At 30.5% G+C, this 27,676-nt stretch overlaps 2 protein-coding genes across 2 annotated transcripts; one reads left to right on the top strand and one right to left on the bottom strand.

The window, feature by feature from the left end:
* Window positions 1-1,465: 1,465 nt before the first annotated feature.
* LOC111032462 lies at window positions 1,466-7,366 on the top strand. Its single transcript, XM_022312809.1, has 8 exons — window positions 1,466-1,493; window positions 2,584-2,751; window positions 3,257-3,453; window positions 4,279-4,405; window positions 4,601-4,737; window positions 4,815-4,946; window positions 6,084-6,155; window positions 7,144-7,366. The coding sequence occupies exons 1-8, from the start codon at window positions 1,466-1,468 to the stop codon at window positions 7,306-7,308; spliced, it is 1,026 nt and encodes a 341-aa protein (XP_022168501.1). The 3' UTR covers window positions 7,309-7,366.
* A 6,259-nt stretch (window positions 7,367-13,625) lies between these two features.
* Window positions 13,626-27,223, bottom strand: LOC111032453 (tubulin alpha-1C chain). The gene is made up of 4 exons (XM_022312791.1): window positions 26,989-27,223; window positions 18,133-18,355; window positions 16,234-16,775; window positions 13,626-15,889 (listed from the first exon to the last, which is right to left on the bottom strand). Exons 1-4 carry the CDS (start codon window positions 26,989-26,991, stop codon window positions 15,305-15,307), a joined length of 1,353 nt encoding a protein of 450 aa, XP_022168483.1. The 5' UTR covers window positions 26,992-27,223; the 3' UTR covers window positions 13,626-15,304.
* Window positions 27,224-27,676: the final 453 nt, after the last annotated feature.

Below are 27,676 nucleotides of genomic sequence, written 5' to 3'. Positions count from 1 at the left end.
TTGTCCATTTGTGACTGTTAAAAAAAAGGTACAGTTTTAAATTATTGTGTTTACAATTCACACATAATATTCTAACTTATCATAACATAAAGCTACTGTTTTTTTTTAAATAGCATACACTTAATCTTACACACAATTAAAACTATTTTGAATAGAGTTTATTTTGATCATGTTAAAAATGCATTTTATTGAACCGGCGAGCTTCCGAGAAAATCTCAGTGGGCCGCTTCAAAATAATGTATTGTGTTAAATTACATGTACATACGTACATCTAATTATATAAATATTTATCTATCATAAATCAAATTTTAAAATTATAAAGTCATAAAAATTGACTAAAAATAATGGCCATACTACTCATACTAATATCATGATGGCTGATGAATATAAAATTAAATGTGTAAAAAAAGTACCTAGTCCTAAACTTATATTTTGCGTTTTTTTTAATAATAAAGCTAAGTACGAGTATACTAAATAACTTAATTTAATGTATTGGATAATTTGTACATTTGCTTTAGATAAACAATTATGAATTGAAACACATGCTAAAAGAGTGACCATAAAACTTTTTTTGTCAAACAGGCCAATAATTCGCTGAGGGCCTATAAAAATTTAAAATCTCAGTGGGCCAAAAAGTCTCAATCCGGTTCTGCTACTTCCTGTATGGCTGTTTATCTATTAACTATATAAGTTAGCAGTAAAAATGTTGTCATTTTTCTCTACAATGTGTGTGCTAGTGAATTTTTTGAACAAATTACTGTAATATTGTGTAATATACAGGTTACTACGGTCCTCATTGTATGAGTATACAGTTCTATTGTTTAAATTTTTTTAACAGGGATGCTAAAATGTAAGCAAGCCATAGAATAATTTATGACTTATGTCCATAATACTAAAATACAAAAGCTTATTATTATTATATCATATCATTAAAATAACAAAACAAATTTATTTTGTCGTTTAAAATATTAATTATCATAGTACCATATAGTACAGAATACATCACTGTTATCAAAAATCACGATGAAGATGTTCGTGGAATGATAAAACGATCTCGATGAAAATCGAAGAGTTCCGAGGGGCTAGTAATATTTAGCCTCAGACGAGTTGGACGGCCGTACGATTATAAAATATATCATGGTAGAGGGGGGCAGTAAGAATTTTATTATGAAATGAGGCTGAACGATTCGGGCCTCAAAGTTTGTCAACATTATCCATTAGTCATCTATCGAATTGAAGTAACTTAAACTGAAATAGGAACTGGGAGGTTATTGTAATGACGTGTACTAAAAGTGTATACCTATCTATTACCTACCCACAATATTTTTATCATAAACTAAAGATATCGGTTCTTCTCAAGCAAATAACAATTATAATTTAACATAATAATTAATAACATTTTTTATACATAAATGTATATTTATTTGAATTTATTTTGACATTTGAGATAAATATTAAATATGACATGGTTCATTATTTATATGTTCTTAAAGGTTAGAATTAAATATGAATTTTAAAATTTAACTTGAAACTCATTTTTATATTTTAACAGCAATTTGTCTCTAATATATTTTGAAAATACGTATCTGCCACACCCCACTTACGGTTCACGAGCCGCCACTGATGTACATTAAAAAAATGTTAAAACATTTTGTCTAAAGATTAGATGATTCAATTATAATATAATAATTATGAGTTATGTTTTATTTACTCACCTGTAATTTTATACAGTAATGTTCAATTTTTTTCTTTAATAAATGGACATCGCAGATGTTATTTTATTTGTTTTAATTTGAAAAAATATTTTTAGACAATTAATAAATCACAAATAATAAATAAAAGTAGAATCATTCATTTAAAATAATTATGACAACGAAATATTATTGCACGGAAATAATTAGTTATCACTTTAAATAAAAACAATATCTCAGACATTTCATATAAAATTAAAATTAAAGGCCAAATAGTGTTTATATTTAGTGTATTTCTTTATCCACCATTTACAGCACAAGGTAAATCAATGGTTTCTATTAAAAATAAATATTTAATTTTATCAGTGTTTTTACTTGACTCTTTTATACATAATATGATATAACATTTTACTATGTACGCAATGACATTTAAAAAAATATTTAGAATGATTTAAAGCTTATTCTTAAGACGAATGATATATAATTACTAATTAGTTTCTATAAAAGAAATACAATTAAAAATTAAATAAGCTCAATAACATAGACTGTCATAATGTCTCCGTTGTAAATTGTTTTTTAAGTGCAATTATATATCATTGAATTCAAATTGAACTACTAACCTACTGCAGCACAGACCTACTTACTCACTTTTTGAAAATACTTAGAATCAGTGGCGTAGCCAGGGGGGAGGCTGAGGGGCTGCAGCCCCCCCCGAAATTTTAATAAAATTTAAAAAAAATTTTAATGGTCTATGGTATTCGATCAAAAACTAAACCACCGCTATGTAAAAAATTGATCAGCCCCCTTGAAAAAAAATCCTGACTACGCCACTGCTTAGAATAATAATTTTTTCACTTTTTTATTTATTGCATAAACTAAATATGTTTCTAAGATGACTCGGGCGTCAAAAATCAGGTAATTTGCAATTTAGTTGGAGAAATCTGGAAAAGTACTTATGTATTCAATATAACTCAACTGCCAGAACGTTGTGATATAATTGCAGTAGCTCAATTTGCTTTTGACCGTACTGAGGGTGACCAAATATTGGAATCAGATAAAGGTAATTATAAACAACTTAAATACACAAACATGTAACTGATTTCGTATGTTTGGCGTTTGCTATATGGACATATATTACAAAGTCCCATTTATTATACATTTGAGGCGATCCGCTTTATTTAAGGAACATTAAGAGCAAACAGAATACCGTACTCAAACATAAGCGTGTAAATATATTATATGAAATATTAAAGTACAACTGGATAGGTAGTGCACAACCAATGCTAATATGCTATGGTGAACACCCTTGTGTTTATTTCGTGATGATTTAAGTCTTGATAATGACAAAGATAAATTAAGTATAGTTTAAAAAAAAAAACAAAGCCTAAAGAAAATGTTTAAACCACATGTCGTATCAGATGTCATTTTTTATAAATGTCAATGGTCAATCAACTAATAAAATTGATTACAAATAGACAAGCGTATTAGTTATCTCACTAAGAAAAAAATGCAATTTAATAGATAAAAAAACGTATGTTATTATGTTGAAATTTTAATGATTAAAGGTATAATAACAAGCTTAGTAGAAGCTAAGAAAACTGTTTACACAAGCATTGGGTTCGTGTGTGAAGATGATTGGCCTGCAATATTTGATCCCCCGGATACAGGCGTATTTCAGAAAGACTTTTTTGATCCTTTAATCAATTTATTAAATGCATCAAAAGTGAATGGTATTCTTATTTATTGTAAATACATATATGATGTGAGTACAATTGGACATAGTCATTTTTTATTCAATCATAGTTTTAAAGTACGAATATTAAAATGATTTGTCTTTTGAAGGTATCTCTCATCATCATTTAAAATAATGAAAATGTTAGATTTTCTTTTAGCCGGGTTTTTTTGAATTAAATTAGATCTAGTTAGTAATTTATGGGAGAGGGCCGACGAGTAAAAAAACTCTATACTTTTGAATATTATCGGCAACAACATAAACAAGTACCTCAAGTAATATTTTTGAATTACAATAAGTAATACAATAAATCGTTTTTCTTCATTTGCAGATCTTATTTCCTCAAAGTTTAAACTCAAAAGAGGTATAAAAGTAAAACTATAATATTATATAATTTTTTGATTGTTAGGTTAGGATAACGGTATGAAATAATTGTGAGAAATGTTGGATTCAATTGTCAATTATTAACTATAATAATTGAATATTTTAAACATTTTTGGGTACAAAATTATTTGCAAATGTCCTTGATATTACAAATTTTTGACAACATATGAACATGAAATCCTTAATTAAAAAATCAGTCATATGCATATTTAATATTAAATTATTATATTAACAACTTATGAGAAACCTTGTATTCAATTTTTTTATCTTAGATTCTGAGGAAAACGATGACTGTATTAATTTTAAAACTATGTGTAATATGTATGTATTTTTTGTGCATAATGATTTCATTTGAAAGCATTGTTAAACGGATAAAATCAATGCAACATAAAAAAATACAAATTTAAAAAAATCAACCTATAGATTAAAATGTTGTATTTATTTAGCATTAATTGAATGTATTTATTTTAGGTTCCCGTAATAGATTTTGCGGTAAAATTAAGTAACTTTGTGTCTGCAGTTAAAAATAAAACAGATAATTTAATAGTTGGTTTAATCATAACTGGTTCATACTATTTCAATTTTCCGAATAATTCACGTAAGTAAAATGCATTTATATATCTACAAGGACAATAAATTATTGTATTCCATAACGCTTGATATGTAAATTATTTCTTTATATTTCAATTAATCCTTTAAATTTTCAATTAATCCTCATAAGAAGAATATATTGTTATTGTAAACCTAAATAATTTTTAAATTAATTCTTTATATTCTGATTGTGTTCTTTAAGTTTTTGATTTTTCAATAACAAATGAAGCATTGGATCTTTATATCATTGATTGGTCAAATTTAAACATATGTGACAACGATACAGTAAAATATGGTCTCAGTCCAATAACATCTAATATTTTGGATATGGTAACTATTGTACGTACCTATTCTTAAAAACAGTAACATATTATGCCAATTTAAAACGAAAAAAATATTAAAGCCTTTTTTTTCAGGAACAAGTTAATGGTGGTATAACTAATTCATCTATGGATAAATCAAAAATATATGCTATGATTCAAATGCTTCCAGTAATTCCAAAAAAACTTGTTCCCAAAAGTCCTTGGTGTATTACAACATATTCAATAGTATGATTAATGATATTATAATAGATATTTATTTAATTTTGCATAGTATAGTTTTTTTAATCAGAGCATAATATAATAAAACTACTTATTTTTCCAATGTCAGGAATAATGACAAATATTAAGGACAAATGTAATTGAAAAATACAATTTAAAAAAATAACAATTTCAAGTTCGCTTTTTGATAAAAACTCATTTTTACTCTTTGAATGAAGAACAAATAGATAATAAGTTCTCTTGTGCCACTCCACGAAGCTTATCAAGACTCATTTATATTTGAATACTTTAAAAATTTGACATTCAATGTACCTACTACAACAATTTATATATTTATCTTTCAAAATTTAATATTTATGTATTTTAAAAATTTCACATCGCTTCATGACAATGATATATTAAAATAGTCATGTTTTTAATTTTGACATATTCCAAAATTATAATATCTGCACAATCACCCACCAATTTAGGTGTGAATAAGTGTTTACATTATTTATCCATAACTTGCACATGATCAACTATCCATTTGTACTCCTCAAGCATAGTCAATTCATAGAAATTAACAATTTGTATTAAAGTGATTAAATTAGCAATGCAATGATATCAAAGTCAATTTACTAGGAATCAAATTAATTTGAACGAAAGATTCAACATTTTATGTACATACCTACTTCAAAATTGAAAATATTGTCAGTTTGATAAACATAATATGATGTAATTTATTATTTTTTATATACAGCAGCGGTTCCCAAACTTTTTTAGTTCACACCACCCTAAACATTAATAGCTATAATAACTATTACGGAAATCCCCGAATCAAGTATATTATTGTGTAAAGTGACTTAAAGTTATACTGAACATAGTGAAATATTTGTTTAGAATAGTTAAGACGTTTCAACAAAATTATTGTTGATTAAAAAATATCAATATTTACCTTGCCCCTCATGCCGCCCCTGCCGTAAGGTCACGTCTCCCTAGAGTGGCGCCCCTCACAGTTGGGGAACCGCTGCAATACAGCTATATTATACTTGAAAACAATGAATATAGTAATCTGAAAGCCGCAGATTACAGTATTTTTCTCTTTTTTTAGATTTTACACTTTTGTGGTTCCGTTCTAAAAATATTATTTCGTTTTAATTACAGTATTGTAGCAGTACAAATCCAACTAATTTATCTCAATGGTGTACTAACCCTTCAAAACTTTCATATGATCAAGTAAATACCTATACTGAAATCTTATTGTGCACACAAAGTCTCCGTTTAATAGTTATTTAATGGAATTATATTGTAATCGTAAAGAAATCCGGTAGTACATTCTTATTTAGAACATAATATAAGTAAAGATGATGCAATTGGATAAAATGGACTATTTTGAAGTTGAAGATAAGAAAACCTTATAAAAACAAGATATGCTTTCGATCAGGGTAAATCGTGTATACTAAGATTTATCAGTGGTGCAACTACTAAAGAGGGAGGGCGAGTGCGCAAGAATAATAGTGGTTTGATTATAATGGAGTGTGGAGTTGAGTATTCCTTCTACCAGTTCTACCTATGATACCAACCAGTGGAACTTTTCGAATGTTAACTCCTGTAACGACCTCCTGACTGAAAAGTTTGAATGTAAACATTTTATAACCATCCTATGAATACATCGATTGAGAGATCTAATAGGTTTGAGACATGACTTGCACATCTGGTAGTTGGGTAACTGGTTGTCTTGCCGGTGACGACGAAGAAGCACACTCGTAAAACGAGAAATGAACGGTGGAAGCGTAAAACAAACGTAACGAACAGCGGATGCGTCGTTGCTGTTGTCGTTGTTTTGAATGTAATTACTACGGAACCTATAGAAGTGGCGTCGTGTAGGAATTTTCCGACTTTCAGACGGCTTCCTTGAAAAGTTAATTAAATTAACACCTGGGTCCGTTCTGTTCTACCCAGGACCACAGAATTATTATTTAGTAATATACTAATATGTACACACTCGCAAGCATGCTAAACAGTATTGTGTGGGGATCTACCACTTATCTATCGCATTGGTTAATAGTTTAATAGTCTTTTCAGACATTTTAATATAAAAATATCGTTTTTTCTAGAATGCGAATGAGCATCAGCGTTTTATCTACATCTCTACATTGTATGGGCATAGTGATTTGTTATTGTTATACATTAAGTTATAGTATTCTTTTGTGGTTTTTTTTAGGGAGCGTACGCAAAACAATCCTATGTTGGAATTGCCCTTGAACATCTTGATACAGAAGATTATGAGGGCTTTTGCGATTGTGAGAAATTTCCAGTAACAAACCTAATTATTGATGGATGGACGGCAAGCCCTTTTAAAACATGTCCTAAACTAGATCATAATTAACCGATTTTAATTAAAATATGTATTTATAATATTTTAATGTTTTATTCTGTATTGTAATAATAGATATTCTGCAATATTCTTACTAATTTATCTTAAATATACGTGTTAAAATCATAAAAAATCATATTATTCCAACTACGACTATTATAATGTGTAGTTTTGAATCAATTGACTAATGTCAAATGAATTAAGAAAAGGTCTACATAATATCATAATAATATGTAGCATACAAATAGACCGAGAAAATTGTCTTGAAATTAAATGAAAAATTCAAATTATATTGACCCATACAGCAAGAGAGCCTGTATATAAGACAGTGGCCAATTGAGTAGAAAGCAGCCATGTGTCGTCCGAACTATTCCCGCTAGTTTTGGTTCGAAATTTAATTCTTGTAAAATGATTATAGTTTCCAGTATACATATAATTATTTTACAATATATGCGCATATTACATATTATGTACATAATTAAAAACAAATCAAAAATATTAATAAATGTAAATGTAAATAATCAAACTATATAATTCGTAAGGGAAACATTTACATTCATTATTTTATTATTCTTCCTTGATAGATGAAGTTGAATGAAATGGAAAATGGTCAAAATTGTTAGAATGTGGAAATATAAGCTAATTTAAAGAAAAAATATACATTTACGTAAGCTCTAAAAAATATTTATTGGAGTATGATATAATTTTAATAATATGATAAGGCATAATTAAAACAAATTTAGTCTGGAACCTCTAAAAATAGTTTTCTAGCGCACTATGATTATTTCTATAGTTATAAATTTATAAATTCTATAAAACAATGAAAAAGTTTTAAATTTTCAACATTATAATATACAGTAAAACTTAACCAATTTCCTCTCCAGTTATGACGACTATAAGCAAGCACAAGCTTAGTTAGTTAAAGTATGTAAGACGGAGATAGAATCTCCCCGGAGCCTACAATATATTTTCATACAAGGAATAAAATAGACTTTTTAAAAGGAATAACTGAATAAACCATAATATTCAACTTTAAATTTAAATTCAATTTATATTTTATGCGTTTAATTAATTATCATCTCATATTGAATACTAATGCGTTATTTAAAAATAAATTGATACGATTTGGTACCTATTTGAATAGTCTAAAATAATGAACATCAAAATTTGGTCAGAGTCCGACAAAAGCTCCAAGTTTACTTTCGTATATTTCAACATGCAATCAAAGACCTAGGGAAGTATAATAATAGTTTATATCTAACCTATACGTCTTCAAACACAAATCTCTAAAGTTTTCGAAACAGTCGACCAACAACATTACATCAACTTTCAAGTAGCAGTCGCTATATTCGCCGAGAGAGTTACAATTGAATCGACTCCAAACCATCCTCGCATGTTCATAGTCATCATTTGAAATATGTGTTTCATTCAATGTATTGTAGAATTTTTGTGCTAGGTAGTGGAATTTTTGTTTTGTTTAATTTTTCCCAACTATCCGTATATTCATGGGGATAGAAATCTTTCCGTGTCATCAGATCAATATTATTTTCGATAAATATTTTCTTCGTCTCTCTAAACTTTGATTTGCTTCCTCTAACTAAATTGTTGACTAATTTTTCCAAACTAGTGGCCATAAATCAGAAAGAATCCACAAATCGTATTTGGATGGGATGAATTTTAAATATATTTAGTAAAAGATATAAACTTCTCCTCGGTATTGGGTACAACGTTTATCGGTTGAGGGTCAAAGCCTAGTCGGGTGATAATAAAATGTGAATCATACCCGGAAAATTTATTAAAAAAACAAGAGACAAAATAGATCGCTGCATTTTTAGGTTGCACTGATTACATGCCGTTTGTCTGTACTTTCTGGTCAAGTGATCGTGATCTCGCACAGTAAGTTACCACTATTAAATTTACTACTACAAAACGGGCATGTTCCCCGGTCAGCGACTTCTCTATGTTTTTTATTATTTCCATTAGTTATTACAAGCGGCATATTTGTGTTTAACAATCGATCGATGTTTTTACTAACTTCTACAATGTCTTCCATAAACATATTTGAAACTTCTCTACTTTAAAAGCATAGCTGTTTTCTACTCCGGTATAATTAGATCCTATTCGAAAATTGTTTGGGTGGGTTAACGAGTTTTGCCAAAATGCTGTATTTAAACATTTTTCGTCAGTATTTTTTACATTGGTTGTTTTTTTTTTGCTTTCTAGATATGCAGGTAGCGGTATATAGAAGAATCTCCCAATGGCGAGTATATGTTAATATTTATTAAAACACCATCAATGTTGAATAATGGAAAGCCACTTCCATTCAACATTATTTCGTTTTCTTCCTGTATGATTTTGATATAATCTTTGTCTAAATTATTATTTAAATAAGCGTCTAAAAACAGTGTCCTACATTTTGTTTTAAATGACCTAATTTCTCGAACCTCTGTGTTGGGAATCTCATTTGTCGATTCTACTTTAATACTGTACTTTATTAGACCTTGTTGTACAGCGTTAAAAAGTAAATCCCTAATACTAAGCCTTGATTGTTCTAAAAATGTCTCATAATCCATGATGTTTTCAATATTTTTTTTTTAAATGTTAGCACAGATCGCTAAATTCCAAAACCACTTCTTTGAATTCTGATATTGTAGCGTTCATTCTCATACTTTTGCTTTTTCTTGAATTTTCTTCCTCCTTTTCAAAGTTGTTTACAGCCTGAACCATATCCATTTCGTCGACGTCATTTCCCTAATGCAAACTCTGGTTTGATGGCCCAGCTGATAAATTTGGTACGGATACTTGTGGTGCAATTTCTATATCGGCACGTACATGTTGAACTCCTAAAATGTATTAAAACATTTTTTTTTTTAATGAAATAGATAGGTAACTCTTTAAATGAAAACTAAAAATGTTCCATAAAATGAATTAAAATTTGCTATACATACCATGAACAATCTTCATATGCCTTTTGATAATCAATTTTTGAGTAAATGTCTTGACACACGCAGTACACGAACAAAGCACGTTGTTATTTTTTTCTTGTACCTGGTCAAACAGTCCTTGCAAGAAAACACAAATGCTCACTTTTCTCATTTAAAATTATTGAAAATAAAAAAAATAAAAGACGGATGAACGATAAATATACGCACGACGATTTAAGACTGAACGACTGACTGATTTTGTCAAACAGCTCAATTGAAAATGATGTGCTTGGAGTGTTAAAATAACAACAGTATGTGTAGAACATAGAGTAATATTACTCTATGGTATAGAATGAAATGCATGTAGTTGACTTGTAATCAATTCAATATTGAGTATAGGAGTGATTATATTACCTTTAAATAAACGTTGAATAGTTGAATATTACATTATCCAATAGATTATAGTTAAAATAATATCAATATAACATCAACCTAACCAAAAAAAACATAATAAGTTGGGAATATTTAAGGTGAAAGAAACAATTCTTAAAACAGTACGACAATAATTACAATAGTATGATATTTCTGAAAACAAAATTCAAGGAACTGTTTATAGTGATGTTAATTTAATTTCTATTTCCATGTATGTATACAAATTAATATCTATTTATGCCTCGATAGTCTATATTCTTATATATAATATATATATATTATATATACATACATATCTGTATAAACTATAAATATGATATTTCAGATTTAATTTTCATTTGTTTGCCGCTAAAATACTTTTAATTTTTACATAACCTTAATAAGGTTCTATTCGAGGCCCTAAATAAAAAAGCGGCGAAAAACTCAACTAAAATGTCCTCTCTACAAACTACCAAATTGTTAACGTTATTAAATATAGAAGTGTCCCGACCTAATCTTCTAAGGCCATTCTCTCTACATATAACCATACCTACCCTAACTAAAAATAAATTCTATGCATATTTCTTTCAAACTAAATCATTTAAACTATACTGCTTTACAACAATGTTTAAGGTGTAGTGCCCTCATCTATCATAAATAATATTAATCATCTTCGCGTTCATCCTTTTCTTTGGTCGACAGAATCGTCTCGACCATGTGTAGCCAACCTAATCTAACTTAACCTTACAGTTAATTTAAATATTTTGAAAATGTATTTTAAACAAGTAATTTGATCCTCCGGTATAATACCGGTGTGTAATATCGACATAATTATACTTTTTAACACCAATTTAGATGATCATATTATTATAATTTTTTTTTTTCACAGCTGACATAATAATATAATATTATAATTTAATAAATGAATGGACATTTAAAAAATATAGAAACAGTTTATCCAAAATGTAGATGATAATATTATATATTTTTTATTATGATTTATGTATTATTTACTCATGTGCAATATTATGCTGCAATTTACATTTTTTTATATATAAATATACATCACAGATGTTCTATTTTTATGTTGTAATTTTTAACATTATTAAGTAAACAATTAATAAATAACAGACAATTAATCAAAGTAAATACTTAATTTAAAATTTAACTTAAAATTATTAGGTAGGTATTACAAACAAAATATTATTTCGCAAAAGTTATTTAGTTGTAATTTTATGCATGATATTTCATGTAATAATTAAAATGAAAATTATAATAATATTTGTTTTCAGTATATTTTATTATCCTTCATTGACAACACAAGGTAATTAAATAAATAATTATTTAAAACAATATAGGTACAAAGTATTTATTTATTTTAGATTCTGAGTGGAACGATGAATGTATTGATTTTACAATGATGTGTGTTTTTTATTTTCTGTCTGTCATCACCTTTTAGGACAGTAAAAAGTTCGATTTTCTTCAACAGCAACTTTACTGATTGGAAAGTGAATCTAGTTGGTACTTTGGAGGGTCAAAAGTAAAAATTTTCCAGTAGTTTTCAAAAGCGACGTGAAAAACAAAAGAAAAATTAAGGAAAAACGGGAATTTTTACCCAAAATCGATTTTGGTTTTTGGTGTAACTCTAAAACAAATGGCCGTAGATATATGAAATTTTCACAGGTTGTTTATATTTGCATTTTCTATACACGGTAAAATTTTGAAAATAATTTGACTCTTTTTGAGATGTTTACGGACATTGTCAGTTTTCAATTTTTTTAGTTTTTTTTTCTATAAATATCAATAAAATTTTATTTGTTGGTTAAAAAAACTTGAAAATTTAATACAAGGCTCCTAGTATATTGTTTCAAAGGCAGATGAAAAAAATTAAAAATCCTTAGTCACAGTTTTTTTTTATAAGCATTTAAAGTTCAAATATTGACAAAATACGTAAAAACGACGAAAATTTGGAAATTATTTTAATTTAGAAATTCATAAAAAATTTTGTTTTTAAATCAAAGATTTTAAAATTTAATACAAGATTCCCCATAAGTTTGTCTACCTTTATCAAAAAATTTTTAGAAAAAAGTTTAATTAAGTTTTTATGAGCGTTTGAAATTCATATTTTTACAAAATTTGATATTCACTCGATTTCTCATGTAACGATTTTCTGTTTTTGTTGTAATTAACAAACGAATGACCGTAGATATATGAAATTTTCACAGGTTGTTTATATTTGCATTTTCTATACACGGTAAAATTTTGAAAATAATTTGACTCTTTTTGAGATGTTTACGGACATTGTCAATTTTCAATTTTCTTAGTTTTTTTTTTCCTATAAATACCAATAAAATTTTATTTGTTGGGCGAAAAAGCTTGAAAATGTAATACAAGGCTCCTGATATATTTTTACAATAGCAATTGTAAAATATTTAAAATACATAGGCACAATTTTTTTTTTATAAGCATTTAAAATTCGAATTTTGACTTAGATATATTGGTATTAATATGTCTTAAACTAATACTGACATCCCGTCTCTACTCAGAATCGTTTTTCTTATACAATGATATTGTACCATTGAATTCAAATTTAATTCCATCCATTATACAGTGACCCACTTGTAACCTACTGTACAGCAGAGCGACATCCACTTACCTGCTTTTTTTAGTATTTTATTTTACTTGAATTAAAAAGATAAAATGGGTTGAAATAAGCAATAAAAGTATTGATTGATGAAATTGATTACATTTTTGGAGATCTTGGGAGTGGGTCGTGGGTGCAAATATCTTATATAAGGTCTCCTGTAGTTCCATTTTGATGCGAATTTCATTGAACTGGCGACATTCTAGGAGTATGTGTTTGACCGTAATGACTATAATGAGTGTTCCGCACGTTGGGCATGAGGGTGGGTCTTCTTGGACCATGAGGTACCCGTGTTTCAGCCACAAAGCAATTTAAAAAATAACCGTAAAAATTGTAAAAAATAACAAGTATTAACGTGTGTACAGGTACCATAACCTATATTTATTTTAAATTACTCGTTTACATATTACATAATTATTCAAATGTGAAATCCTTCAGCATATCCATAATAAAATCCAGTAGGTATCTACATTGAAATACCAACTCAAAGAAAGAGACACGTGTTGCAAATTGTCAATGACCCTGCAACTCTCAATTATATAATATTATACATAAATGAATATATATTTTTTTTTATTTGGATTAAGACTGAAACTACTAAGGTAATTAGCCTGGTAGTTGGTACTGTGTGGCAGGGAACGGTTGGTTGTGTCACGTCTGTATGTGTGGCAAGGATATGTTGCTAAAAACCCGAGTGGTCACCCATCCGAGTGCTAGCAATACGACCAGCCGGTACGTACACCCAGAGCATTGTCGCAGATTGAGCTTACGACAGCGCCTCATCAAGCCACATATATGAATATGGTGTGATGAATAAAAATATTATTATATAAATAATAAAATTTTGTTTAAAAACTTTTTTAAATGGGTAAGACGGGTACAAAGTATAGGCAAGGGATTTTTTGTTGATACATTTGTCTTTATCAAAGAGTGTAAGTAGCATTATATATTATAGTATACAAACGAATTACAATTATTATCATAACAATTACTTCATAAAAAACTATCTTAAAAATATTTATTTTTTTATATAATATTATAAACTCTTATATCTACGTTAGTTAAGGCCAGTAATAATTGATAAGTTGTGTTAATAATAAACTAAAGAGAACAAATTTGAAATTTGACAAAAAACCGCATAAATCTATCTTAAGGTTTAGGTATAGTAGGTATTGTTAGTCGTTACACGAACGGAGATATTGTATTATAATAAATATGAGAACGTTCTAATTATTACGTACGGGGATAAAGATATGGATGAGTGGTGAGTAGGGGGTTCAATCACACTCTCTTAAATTTTCTTACAACGGAATAACAAACAAATTCTTATCACTATTAAGTTTTTATTTAAAAAAAAAATGATTTGTGATAATTATGAACTCTACCCACCCCCTCCACCACACAAAATGCATGCAGTCCATTATGCCACCAATCAACAAGGATAATACAATATTTTAAATGTACAATATTACCTAATATAAAATAAACTCCATGTATTAATTGTATATATATATATAGGTTTATTTTGTAGAGAAGTGGTCAATCGGTTGTAAATGTTAGTGTAAGTCAATTATTCAATTTTCAGAATTAAAAGCCATTTATAGTAGGTAGTATTTAAAAAATTCGAAATAGCCATTTCAACGATATACAGAACGCTTCCGTTGCCCTTTGGAGATGAATTATAATGTATATTATGTATTGTATTTAACATGTATATTATTTATAATATTCAGAGCTCAAATTGGTGGAGGGGCAAGGGGCAGAGATATCTTCGTCGAGTTCAATCATTGCAATGGGCGACGAACATATTTTTAGCGACTTACTAAAGCAACTCCTTTTATTTTTCCAATTCTAACACTGAATACTAATTATGATTATAATTTTATTATTATTGTCATCGTACGAACGAGACTTGAGGACGGAAATTTCGGTAACCAGAGAGATTGTTGTCTGCGTGATTGGACGTCGGCAGTCGTTCGCGATGTTGAAACGGCGGTGGTAGTGGTGGTTGAGGTGGTGCAGGTGGTTGTTAGTATTCGTCTCCATCGTCACCATCGCCGTCCGCCGAATCGGTGGCCACCTCCTCGTAGTCTTTTTCAAGCGCGGCCAGGTCCTCGCGGGCTTCGCTGAACTCGCCCTCCTCCATGCCTTCACCCACGTACCAGTGGACAAATGCTCGCTTCGCGTACATCAAGTCGAACTTGTGGTCGAGTCGGGCCCAGGCCTCAGCGATGGCCGTTGTGTTGGACAGCATGCAAACGGCCCGCTGCACCTTGGCCAGGTCACCGCCAGGCACCACCGTCGGTGGTTGGTAGTTAATACCCACCTTGAATCCTGTCGGGCACCAGTCCACGAACTGTATGGTCCTCTTTGTCTTGATGGTGGCGATGGCCGCGTTCACGTCCTTCGGCACCACATCACCCCTATACAGCATGCAACACGCCATGTATTTGCCATGTCGCGGGTCACACTTGACCATCTGGTTGGCCGGCTCAAAACAGGCGTTGGTGATCTCGGCCACTGTCATCTGTTCGTGGTAAGCCTTCTCAGCCGATATCACCGGCGCGTATGTGGCCAGCGGAAAGTGTATCCGCGGGTACGGCACCAGATTCGTCTATAGAAAACCAGATATACACAATCCTTTAGTATTTATGGAAATTGTCCTAAAAAGTAACCCGTTGGAGTCCTCCCCTCCGCTATCAGGTGTTCAAGACCTATTTTAAGTTTTCTTTCACACATCAGGTGTATTATCATTGATCAAGTTTGGGTACATGAAATACTTTTAATTTTGAATGAATATATTGTTATTGGGCCTATTATTAGAATTATATCTATTGACCATGATGACATAGATGAATTAAAAACTTGACAACAAAATATCGTTAATATTCTCTGAACAATAATGATAATACTACATAATGTGTCATACAAGAAACTTATTTATTATGATTTGTTTACTTGGAACTCTGTCAAGTCGACATTCAACGCGCCGTCAAATCTCAGCGACGCCGTAATGGAAGACACAATCTGGCCAATCAATCGGTTTAAGTTGGTGTACGTGGGCCGTTCAATGTCCAGGTTCCGGCGACAGATGTCGTAGATGGCCTCGTTGTCCACCATGAACGAACAATCCGAGTGCTCGAGCGTAGTGTGGGTGGTCAGTATGGAATTGTACGGCTCAACCACGGCCGTGGACACCTGTGGCGCCGGATAGATAGAGAATTCCAACTTGCTCTTTTTCCCATAGTCCACGCTCAGCCGTTCCATGAGCAGAGACGTGAACCCGGAACCAGTGCCTCCGCCGAAAGAGTGGAACACCAGGAAACCCTGCAACCCGGTGCATTGGTCAGACAGTTTCCTTATCCGGTCCAGCACGATATCCACAATCTCCTTGCCGATCGTGTAGTGGCCACGGGCGTAGTTGTTGGCCGCGTCCTCTTTGCCGGTGATCAGTTGTTCGGGGTGAAACAGTTGTCTGTACGTGCCGGTACGCACTTCGTCTGCAGCAACAACATACCATTATACGTGATGATTCATTACGTTACACATAATATATTAAACGTTACAACTCGTTATTACAGTGGAGAAATGCAGTGCTTGAAGGAAAGGGACTACGGATTTCTATGAGTAAACAGCGCCTCTGCAATATAATTTTGGATAACGTATAGGTAATTTAAAAATTAATGGAGTTAGGTATGTGATAAAGATGGTAAATGATGGTTCTATTGAGATTACAAGTAGATTTTATTAAAACAGCAGTGAGGATAGTAATGGTGTACGGATTGGAATATTTGGCAGTTAGCAGTGGGCAGAAAAACGAAACAAAGGGCGAGTGTAAGATGAGAATGTTAGTATGTATATGTAGAGTGACAAGGGAAGATAGAATAAAATATTAATTCATTATAAGTAGGTAGTGTAGGAGTTTCACAAATTTCAGACAAAAGGAAAGGAATAGGTAAAGATAGTTCGTTCGCGTTATGACTGTTATGAGTAGAGGTGACTGAGAGTGACTACGGAAATAAACGTAGAAAGAAAGAGAAGGTGAGTAAATGTCGATGATAAGAATAAGACCGACGAAGAGATGGACAGGAAGAAAAAAAATAAATCCAAAATATCTGAGGTGAATCATAAGAATACATGAAAATTTTGAAAAATACAATTTTATTAAAATAAAAATGCAGATAAATGGGTAAAGCACTAACTGTCCTGTACACTAAGTGTCTAGAGACTAGAGAATCACTGTAGTGGATGTGTTAAATTTGGGTTTAATAATCATTGATACAATAAACGATTCTGCGCGAATATAGTCTGTTAGCTTATATATACTCTAAGAGTTTCATATACTGTAAATATTTAAAAATAATAACAACTTAACTTAAGTCGTAATTTTTGGTTTTAATGTATAATTTTGTACACATTTGAACTTAAGATTTCAGTGAAAAATAATTGTGTTTATATATTTTTTTAGATTTTTTGGTTGCAGTATGAACTACTTATGGGAAACCTTGTTTTAAATGTTCAACTCTTGGCTATTGAAATTGAACATTATATCATTTTTTAACTACAAAAAAATTTCAACATTTTTTAGATTTAATTGAATTTCGTAAAAATGTTAACTTTAAATATTTATAAAAAAATTGTGGCTATGGTTCTTTAATATTTCTCAACTGCTATTGTAACTATTTATGAGAAATCTCGTATTGAATTTTCAAGCATTTTTACCCAATGGGAAATTATATTGATATTTGTAGAAAAAAACTAAAAAAATTGTAAAATTTCAAATATGTCTATAAAAACTCAAAATAAGTCAAAAAATGTTGTACATTTTATCATGTAAGTAAGGAAAAAATTGTTTACCGACAACAGTTGGCTCCAAATCAACAAACACAGCTCTTGGAACGTGTTTCCCAGCTCCGGTTTCGCTGAAAAATGTGTTAAAACTATCGTCTCCTCCACCGATTGTCTTGTCTGATGGCATTTGTCCGTCAGGTTGAATGCCATGTTCCAAGCAGTATAGCTCCCAACATGCGTTACCGATCTGAACACCGGCTTGACCAATATGTACTGATATACACTCGCGCTAAAAAAAAAAGAAATCATAAGTATAAAATAGGTAATATTAATGATTATTGTTTAATCGAACAAAACGTATAATAGACTTGTGGCGAATAAATTATAGCACCTTGTTTAGTAGTATAAGAGGTCTATAGGTCACCCTTGACTGAAATAGCTCACTTCCCGCCCTTGCCACACTGCAATATACTTTAATTTGCCATCTAATTTTTATCGTGTAATTGGCCAGATTGCGGTGAAGCCGTGGATCCACGGGGGAAGGGGAGCTAAAGGGGGTGAATGCCCCCCAAATCCTCAATACTGTATTTGTATTATACTATTATGATTTATGAATAATATGCACATAATAATATGCTCCAATTTTTTCTTTTATTATATATTCCTGGAGGTTAAGGGACCAACATACTATTTAATATTTTTACGTATTGTGTTACAATTTAGGTAGCTTAGTAGTAAGTACTAATATACAATTTTGCCCCCCCCCCCCAATGAAACATTTCTAGATCCGCCCCTGTTGCGGTGACAAGTTTTGAAAATGCTTGTGGTTCATCCGCATGATAAAATCAATAAATCAAAAAATTATTTAACCAAGTCACCGATCATCTGTGAAAGCACATATAGGGCTAAAGATGCTAAAGATCAGGTGATGAATGCTTAAGATAAGAGCTAAAGATCAGGTACTCGCAATTCCGTTGCCACCGCTGTCCACATCGTGTTAATTTTTTATAAAAAAATATATATTGATAGGTTTGGATGTTCGATTAAAATACAAAAATGAACGAAAATAATGATAATAAATAATAATGAATGGAAATACACGTATTGTTTTTATCCGAATTGTTCATTTTTCTTAATTACTTTTTTTTTCTTACTCTCGAACGGCTTTTTTTTCTGCAGTATAATATGCACACTCGACTATGGAGACGCGTTAAACCGTGTCTACGGATTTGGCGGGTTCTATTTTATATTATGGCGTTCTTATTACTATGCAGTTTAGGTACGTCGATGTCGACCGTCGTCGTCGAGTCGTGAGATGACTAGCGATCCGAAAAAGGTTCGACCGAAATCAAGAGAGGAGGCAATGGTAATAATATATACGACAGACGAGAGACATCATCGTGGAGAACGGAAGACTAAATATTATCGTAATTCCACCGTAACCGATAAAACGGGAGAACCAAATTGTGAATTACCTTTGGGATGCAGGAAACCGTCATACGACGCACAATACCTATATACAATATACATATTATATAAACATTAAACCTATATACACATTTAATACAAATCTAATATCGCAATCATACTGTCGTCTGCCGGACGGGAGCGGCGACAAAATTAGGTATAAATACTGATGCGCGCGCGAGGGCGTTTGTGTGTGTGGGTATACTCTGTCTCACTGTCGGATATTGTGAAAAAAATAAAATAATATAATATGAGGACAACGGCGATAATAAAAATGAGAAACGTCAGAAATCGCTAATGGAAACAATTACCATAATTATTATATTGTTATATTATATGTCGAGCATATTATATAATACATCGTTTGTATGTATAATAATAATAATATGTAATAATACAATATACATATAAGAACGAGAGACGTAGTTTATACCGGACGATAATATTATAGGCGTTGGGCTCGGTGAATAATTGCATGGGGACGACAGACGAACAACTATTAAGACGCGATCGTGATAATGATAATAATAATAAATATATATCTTTGTTTTTTATCGTATACAACTGTAGTATAAAAGCGCGTCTATACGACAAATGCTCATATAAACGATCCTTAGATGACCTGTTTAGACCAATATTGCAACACAAAGCTACATAAAAAAAAAAACGGGAAATGGGTAACGCTCTGCTGTACATTTGATGTCTAGAGCAGCGGTTCTCAACCTTTTTATAGTCGCTTACCACTTACACAATTTGAAAATTTTTACGTACCACCTGACCATTTTTTTTTTTTTGCTCATTAATAATGTATACGTTTATGTTATATGTATGCATAGAATTTTATTTCATTAGGAATTACAAAATGAGATAATATAAAATATATAAATATATAATAAAAAATAAAAAATAAAGTATTTAATTGAGTATTTAATGCACAGAAAGAAAAAAACTTAAAAAAAAAAAATTAAATATGTAAAATTATTATAATTATTATGGTTTACTTTTTAATTCACTGAGACGATTGGTGTTGTTTTGAACGGACGATGACGTCAATATCGGGCTCCAAATTGCTAACTTTAAGTCTTAAATTATTTTCTATGTTTAATCTACTTCTATATGTATTTTTTGTGTACAATAAGTGAGAAAATGTATTTTCGCACAGATATGTTGATACAATAGGGATTAGAAACTGTAAAGCTTGTGTGGACAATGTCGAGTATTCTTGTTTCACGTCCAGCCAAAAATTAGTGATATTTTTGGTTTTGAAAGTGGTTTTTAGGGTAGAGTCACTGGTTAAGTCAATAAATAATTCTTTTGCCAAAATACCTTACAATCTATACTATTACAAACGACCTCCACACCATCAAATAAACATTAAATAAACCAAATAATATTTAATTTTAATAATAATTCGTAGTAATTTTTTTTAAGATTTTCTTCGCGTACCACCTATGAGCTCTCCACGTACCACTAGTGGTACGCGTACCACAGGTTGAGAACCACTGGTCTAGAGACTAGAGTGTCATTAATATAGATTTGTCAAGTTTGAATTCAATAATCATTGTATACAAAAAACGATTCCGAGCAAAAACGCTAAGACGGTTTGTCAGCCTATAATATTGCTACGTACATTTATTATATTATTAAAATTAAATTAATTTATATAATATATATTATAACATTTATAACTATTGAGCATATAATGTACTACAGTAAGTTAAATTAAATTTTGACAAAAAATTGCATTTGAAAATGTCATTGTGTGCATACTGTATACAATATAATAACAATACAATAACAACTCTAAAAGTTTCAAAATCTCAAGTACCCACGAATAATATTTTTAAATTGCCACAGTATATTAAAAAATAATTTCGTCAAAATTTGAACTTAAAATGTCTATAAAAGTCGATTGTGTTTATATATGTTTTAAATTTCTTGATTACAGTATGAACTATTTATGAGAATCTTTTTTTTTAAATTCTTAATTCTTAGCAATACAAATTAACATTCTATAATATTTCAGCTATACAAAATAATTTTAAAATTGTCGAGATTTTGATGAATATTACAATTTTAACTTTTAATACTATAAACGTTTTAAGTTCTGAGTGGAGCGATGAATGCATCGCTTTTATAGTGATGTGTCTTTAAAAAAAAAATGTATGACTGTCATTACTTTTTGAGGCAGTAAAAATGTGTCGATTTTCTATTTAATCATCTTTTCTAGTAGGAAAGTGAATCTAGTTGGTAATTTGGGTGATCATAAAAATAAATTACGTACCCGCATGTTAAACAATAAACGTATATTATTAAATTATAAATAAGACATATCCTGAAAAAAGGTTTTTATAGAAAATTATTATGAATAATTGTGCGGGCATTGCTGTATGGGCATTACTGCATGCGCATTAACTGACCGGGTATAGAATATATACACGGATGGGTGCCTGTGTACGCTTTACCTACACGGATGGGTGCCCGTGTACGCTTAATCTACACAGGTGCCCGAGTATCTAGAAACAGCTTATAATATATTGGGTGGGCCTGTCAAGGTAATTTCCCTGCCTAAATGTTTAGCAATCCTTAGGATTTTTTTTAATCAACAACCATCTATATCTGAATAATCACTGACTTTAGACAACGATTTATTATTGGGTGAATTTTTGTGGGGGAACAAGGCCCGTGTTCCTCTATTGAATAGAGTCTATTCGATTTCCCTTGCATGACACCCGTATTCTGCAGCACTGCATATGAAGCTGATAGGTGGATAGTATGAACATTGAACATGACATCGAAAAATATTATTTTCAAAACATGACTTCGTAAAATCCGTAAGGAATCCGTAAAATATATATGCTTAATGATTTTATTGTGTTTATTAATAGATGAATTCCTAATGTAATCACACTGGGTTTTAAGTGGTTTTTATATACATTTAACATACTATAACTAGGTACAGGTAAAATATAAAATATAAACCTACATAAAAAAAATAATAACCTATGAAAATCATTGTTTTTCTAAACTAAAAAAGTCCGCAACGACCAGTTCTGTCTGTAATACTTTTTTACTACCCTTTAAAATGTATATTATTATTTAAGTAAACTAAATGTATATTAGGATTTATAATTAAATTATAAAATTAAAAAATAAGGGTAGTGCATTATTAGTTCATTAATTAGAATGTTTAGAACATAAAAAACTCAGATCTTATTATTATCTAGGTAATTTACAATAAATAACAATTAATAACAATATTAACAGTTTCAATTTATTCTATGTTTATAATAAGAAGTAAGTTTTTGTCAGTTTTACCTTTTAACTGTGGTAATAGCAAACCATTCTCCATCATTTTTATTTTAAAATCTTAAGATATTATATAACTAAGTGCTCACGAGAATTAAAAAAAAAAATCTGAGGGATATGTCCCCATATCCATATCCCACCCCCATAATTACACCACTAATATTGGTTATTTTAACCTATAAATCTCGGTGAATCGTGATGTCACATAAAAAACGCCATGTTGTTTACTTATACATGCTACTTAATAAATTGTTTTCTTTAATACTCTAGATACTATTTTAATACAGTGCATTGACATTAACCCTTAAAAAAAGCCTAAACGTTTATGTCCCTAAAATAGACAACACCCTATATTTAATATTATGTCATTATCATTAGTCCACACCCAATTCATTTCATAGTGAAGAATGTATTGCTATCGATAGAATTTCAATTTAAGTATTTCTCAATTTATAAAATCTTATGAAAACGTAAGTGTATAACTAAAAATATTCTACACAATATGTGTACAAGTCACAAGTGTCTACAACTACTACATTATATGTATATGGTAGGCGGACAAAAGCCCACGGAAAAAAAGCCCAGAAATATAAATATAAGTGTCTACAACCAATAACGATGATAATTATTTTGTTGTAATTCAATTTATAGGTATATATAATATTTAGATTATAATACTAATATTTTAGTTTTATTTTTTTTTTTTTTTTTTTTTTATTGATCTTAAGCTTCGGCAACTGAGGCCATTAGCTGTAGGTTGTGGTACTGTAGGGTTTTTGGGACTGTTGGGTTACTGTAGGGTTATGGAACACGTGTGTGTTTGTTTGGTAGAATTTCTAGTGGGCACCCGTAGGTTTCTGCCATACCCGGTTGGGGGATGGCGGCCTCTCTCTCCAGACACCGTGACTGCCCGGAGAGAAGTGCCACCCGTGACCGAGATTCGAACCGGCGACGGTGCGCGTTGCGACCGACGCGTTATCCACTCGGCCACTCCGTCCCCCAGTTTTATTATTATTTTAAATTTTTTTACTTTACTTATATACTACATACATACACTTATACATATATTATTCTACTTTTATTTTTGTATTTGATTACTTACAGTAATAGACAGTATAGGCACTCGTTTCACTGACATTGTAAAATGATGAACAAATATAAACACGATTTTTTAAAGCATATCTTCAAATATTCTCCCCTCGCTTCTCAAAATTAAAACCCAATTTTCTTATTCGAGTCTAAATACATTCAAATTATACAGGTACAATGTAATAATAACTACCTAATAATTATTATATGGAGTATTAAAATATTGTCATTTAGCAAAAATTATTCACCATTGGTATAGTGCACACGTACAAGGTTTTAAAGAAAATATGTATTTCTAATTGTAATGTTCATATTAAAATATTATGATCAAACTTTTAGATAATTATAAGATAGTTAGTAGTACTATATAGTTGAAGATATTTTAGAAAATTGAAACAAACATATGTATCTAATCAAAATAAAAAAAAACAGAATACTGAACTCCAAAAAATAAAGAGACGAAAAAACACCTAAAATATTATGTATAATGTGTAATACATTATATTTATATTCCATTGTAAATACTTTCTAAATATTATAATTTATGACTAATATTGTTCATATTATTATTTCTGTCGCTCTTCAGTTGTCATATTAAGAAACTTGAGACCTAATACACATGCAATCCTTATCGCTGCTGTGTTTCTTCCCAATAGACATATCCGTTCGATATAAAGGGATTGTTTTTCTCTATTATATAGGTACTTTCGATATTGAAAGTACGCATAGAGCCCCTTTTGAAACCCAATATATTTATTAATACAGCAGCTAGTGCTCGATGAAACAAAAACATTTCACGCCTATTTTGCTTTTATGTGACTTATCGTAGATGACTAAACAACTTCTTTTTCTCGTTGTTTTCTCATTTTAATGAAACACAATAATATACATTCGCCTGTTTCATTATTGCAAAACAAATTTACTTATATACCTACTCAATACTAAATAGTAAATAGGCACTGTGAGTGCGATCAAAATAGGTACATAATACCAAGCTATTATTTATTATTTTTTTTTTTTAATTCTTTTCGAAAAGTACATTTTTCTATTATTATTTTTTCTAAAGAACTATTTACGAAATATTATTATAATTTATAGTCATTTATAAAACCTGAAACATTTAAGTGCATCACTTATATACAGGAGCTACGAAGTATACAAAAAATGTTACTTAGAAAAATTAGTTTATAATAATTCTATACACCATTCAGTATTCACTAGGGATTGTATAGGACTTTTACAATGAATTAAATTAAAATAAATAAGTCAGAATATAATTGATTTTTACGTCATCGATAGTGTTAATCGTGTGTATAATCACTTTAAAGGAAGTTTCATTACTCGTAAATGTTTAAATATGTATTATTATGTACAATGTATTTGTACTTATGGCTTACCTACATGTAATATACATATTACTAAGTATATTTCTATTTGTATACTGATATTCAAAATAAATACCACGAGGATTATAATTTTTTAACTATATTTTAGTTAGAGTGATACCAATAATGAAAACTAAACCAAAAATAAGTCGTAGAAAGAACATTCCATTAAAATATTACACCCATAACCACGAAAAATAACTGCTTTATATGATTACATCTCAATTTAATACCCACAAAAATATTGATGGCTTTAAGGTGTCGTGCAAAGCAGTTCTACTTCAATACAATATTTTTTTGATAATAGTCTATACTGTCTATAGGTATCCGCAGGTGTCTTAATAAGAAAAGGTTTTGTTCTTAAACCAGATTTACACCATTAGGTATATCACATTAGTTACTAATAAAAATAATAGGGAACCCGATTAAAATAAATGGATAAGATTAGAATAAATCAATTTTTGCATTTATAATTGAAAATAAAGTAAATATAGTCGATAAAATTCTATAAACTAATACATTTTACTGTTCTAGTTAAGCTTATTACGTTAAATCTCAAATATAATGTAGTAAATCAAATTTGAATAAAATACTTTAACTACGCCATATTTTATGTATATTTATGTTTAACAAATTGGTCTTAATGAATACTTACAAAACAGAACCTTTCATTTTATATTTTTTAAAAGTTGAACTTTAAGACATCCACGGGGCTTTTCCTAAAATATTTTTAAGTTTTTGATTGACAAAACACTTTATTTTTAAAAAATGTTTCCGTCGTTGTAATATATTACCGAATTTCCTTGGATATAGTTGGATTCGTTTTATATTTATTCCACCTTCAATAAAATTGGTACATTCAATAAGGAACAATATTTTCTGAAATAATCTAGCTCTTAACCGTAGACCTTCTGTTATTTTACCTGTTCCCACGACATCAGCTATAGAATGTAAAGCACTATAGCTCTTTTATTACTCAGATTTAATGTGGTGTGATGGCATATACGTCCAATACGCTCACGGTGTCCACCGCAATTATTAGCGATTTGTTACACACGCACATGTAAGCATATCTGTATGACAGGCTGTTGATATAATGTGTAACGACAATAATCAACATAAAATGTGTATGTGTGCGTGTACCTATAGTGCGTACTTATACTCTACGACGGGGTTCGTTCACTCATGTTGAATCAATGGTTTTTATTTAAGTCCAGAGAAGATATTATGTATGAGAAATGTATAATATAATACGTGTTTTTATTTTACTTTCCTTCACCTGCAGGGCCCATAAAAGTGGATTTACAGAAACAACGAATCTATAAAAGGAAGTGAAAACCGCAGATGTGCAGCATTAAATGTATATAGGTGTGTACAATAATATGCTGTCCATTGCAGACGACGAACGGTCAAATCGATTAGCGACGGTTTTAGTGTAAGACGTAACCGGTGTCCCGAGAAATGACAATTTTCCCAAATGGAAAGCGCGAGGTAAAAAAGACGAAGAAAATCGTGACTAATGTCGTCGAGCGTTCCGGAACGCCGGCGACGCAACGATTCAAAAGTCTCTCAGATAAAATTTGAATGACGGGAAAAACAATAATAATAATTATAATAAGAAAAAAAATAAAAAAAATAAAAAAAAATAAAAAAAAATCTAATATCCGCTTACCATTTTCGACGGTCGTTTGCAGCGGTTTCGATCTCAACAGTAAATTGCTATGTACCTAAATAGGTTTTCGGTGACGGAAAAGTATACGCCAAGTATCACGATTTGGTTGATGTGCTCCCGTGTGTCAAGGCAGTGGTGGCGTTCGAAGTTGTTTCGTACGGACTTAACGGAAGACACTGAGACGCGTCACTTACCGTGCTCGCGTTCTTATATAGGCGCGACTACCGCCACCGCCGTGCGCGGGGACCGTATGGCGTATATACGGGTATGCGTCTTGGTCGGTTGCACCCGCGAGACAGTGGCCCCTTCCACCGCCCTCTTCACAGTATAATAATAATAATGAAAAAAAACCGCGGTTTGGATGTTAATGTGCACTTACTCCGGTTATACGTGCACCATTGAACCTTGTACTTTAATAACAATAATACAATAATATTATAAATATTATGTATACCCATTACCCACCCACCATTCACTCTCTGGTAGGGTTGCTTACATCACTTGCGAGTCCGGCCATCATCAGCCGATGACCACGAATGGATTATACCTCGAACGATTTTCATGTGAATTATAATTTTTACTTCTGTGATTTACATTTATTTATAGGTAGGTTGTAGGTAGTGCCACGGCTACCACCGTCCCATACAAGACGCAGATTATATTATTCCAAAAGATCAGTATTTATTGT

The sequence above is a fragment of the Myzus persicae genome, unplaced genomic scaffold (genome assembly GCF_001856785.1).
Source record: "Myzus persicae strain clone G006 unplaced genomic scaffold, MPER_G0061.0, whole genome shotgun sequence".
In the NCBI taxonomy this organism is placed as follows: domain Eukaryota; kingdom Metazoa; phylum Arthropoda; class Insecta; order Hemiptera; family Aphididae; genus Myzus; species Myzus persicae.
This window is presented reverse-complemented; position numbering and strand designations above follow the sequence as displayed.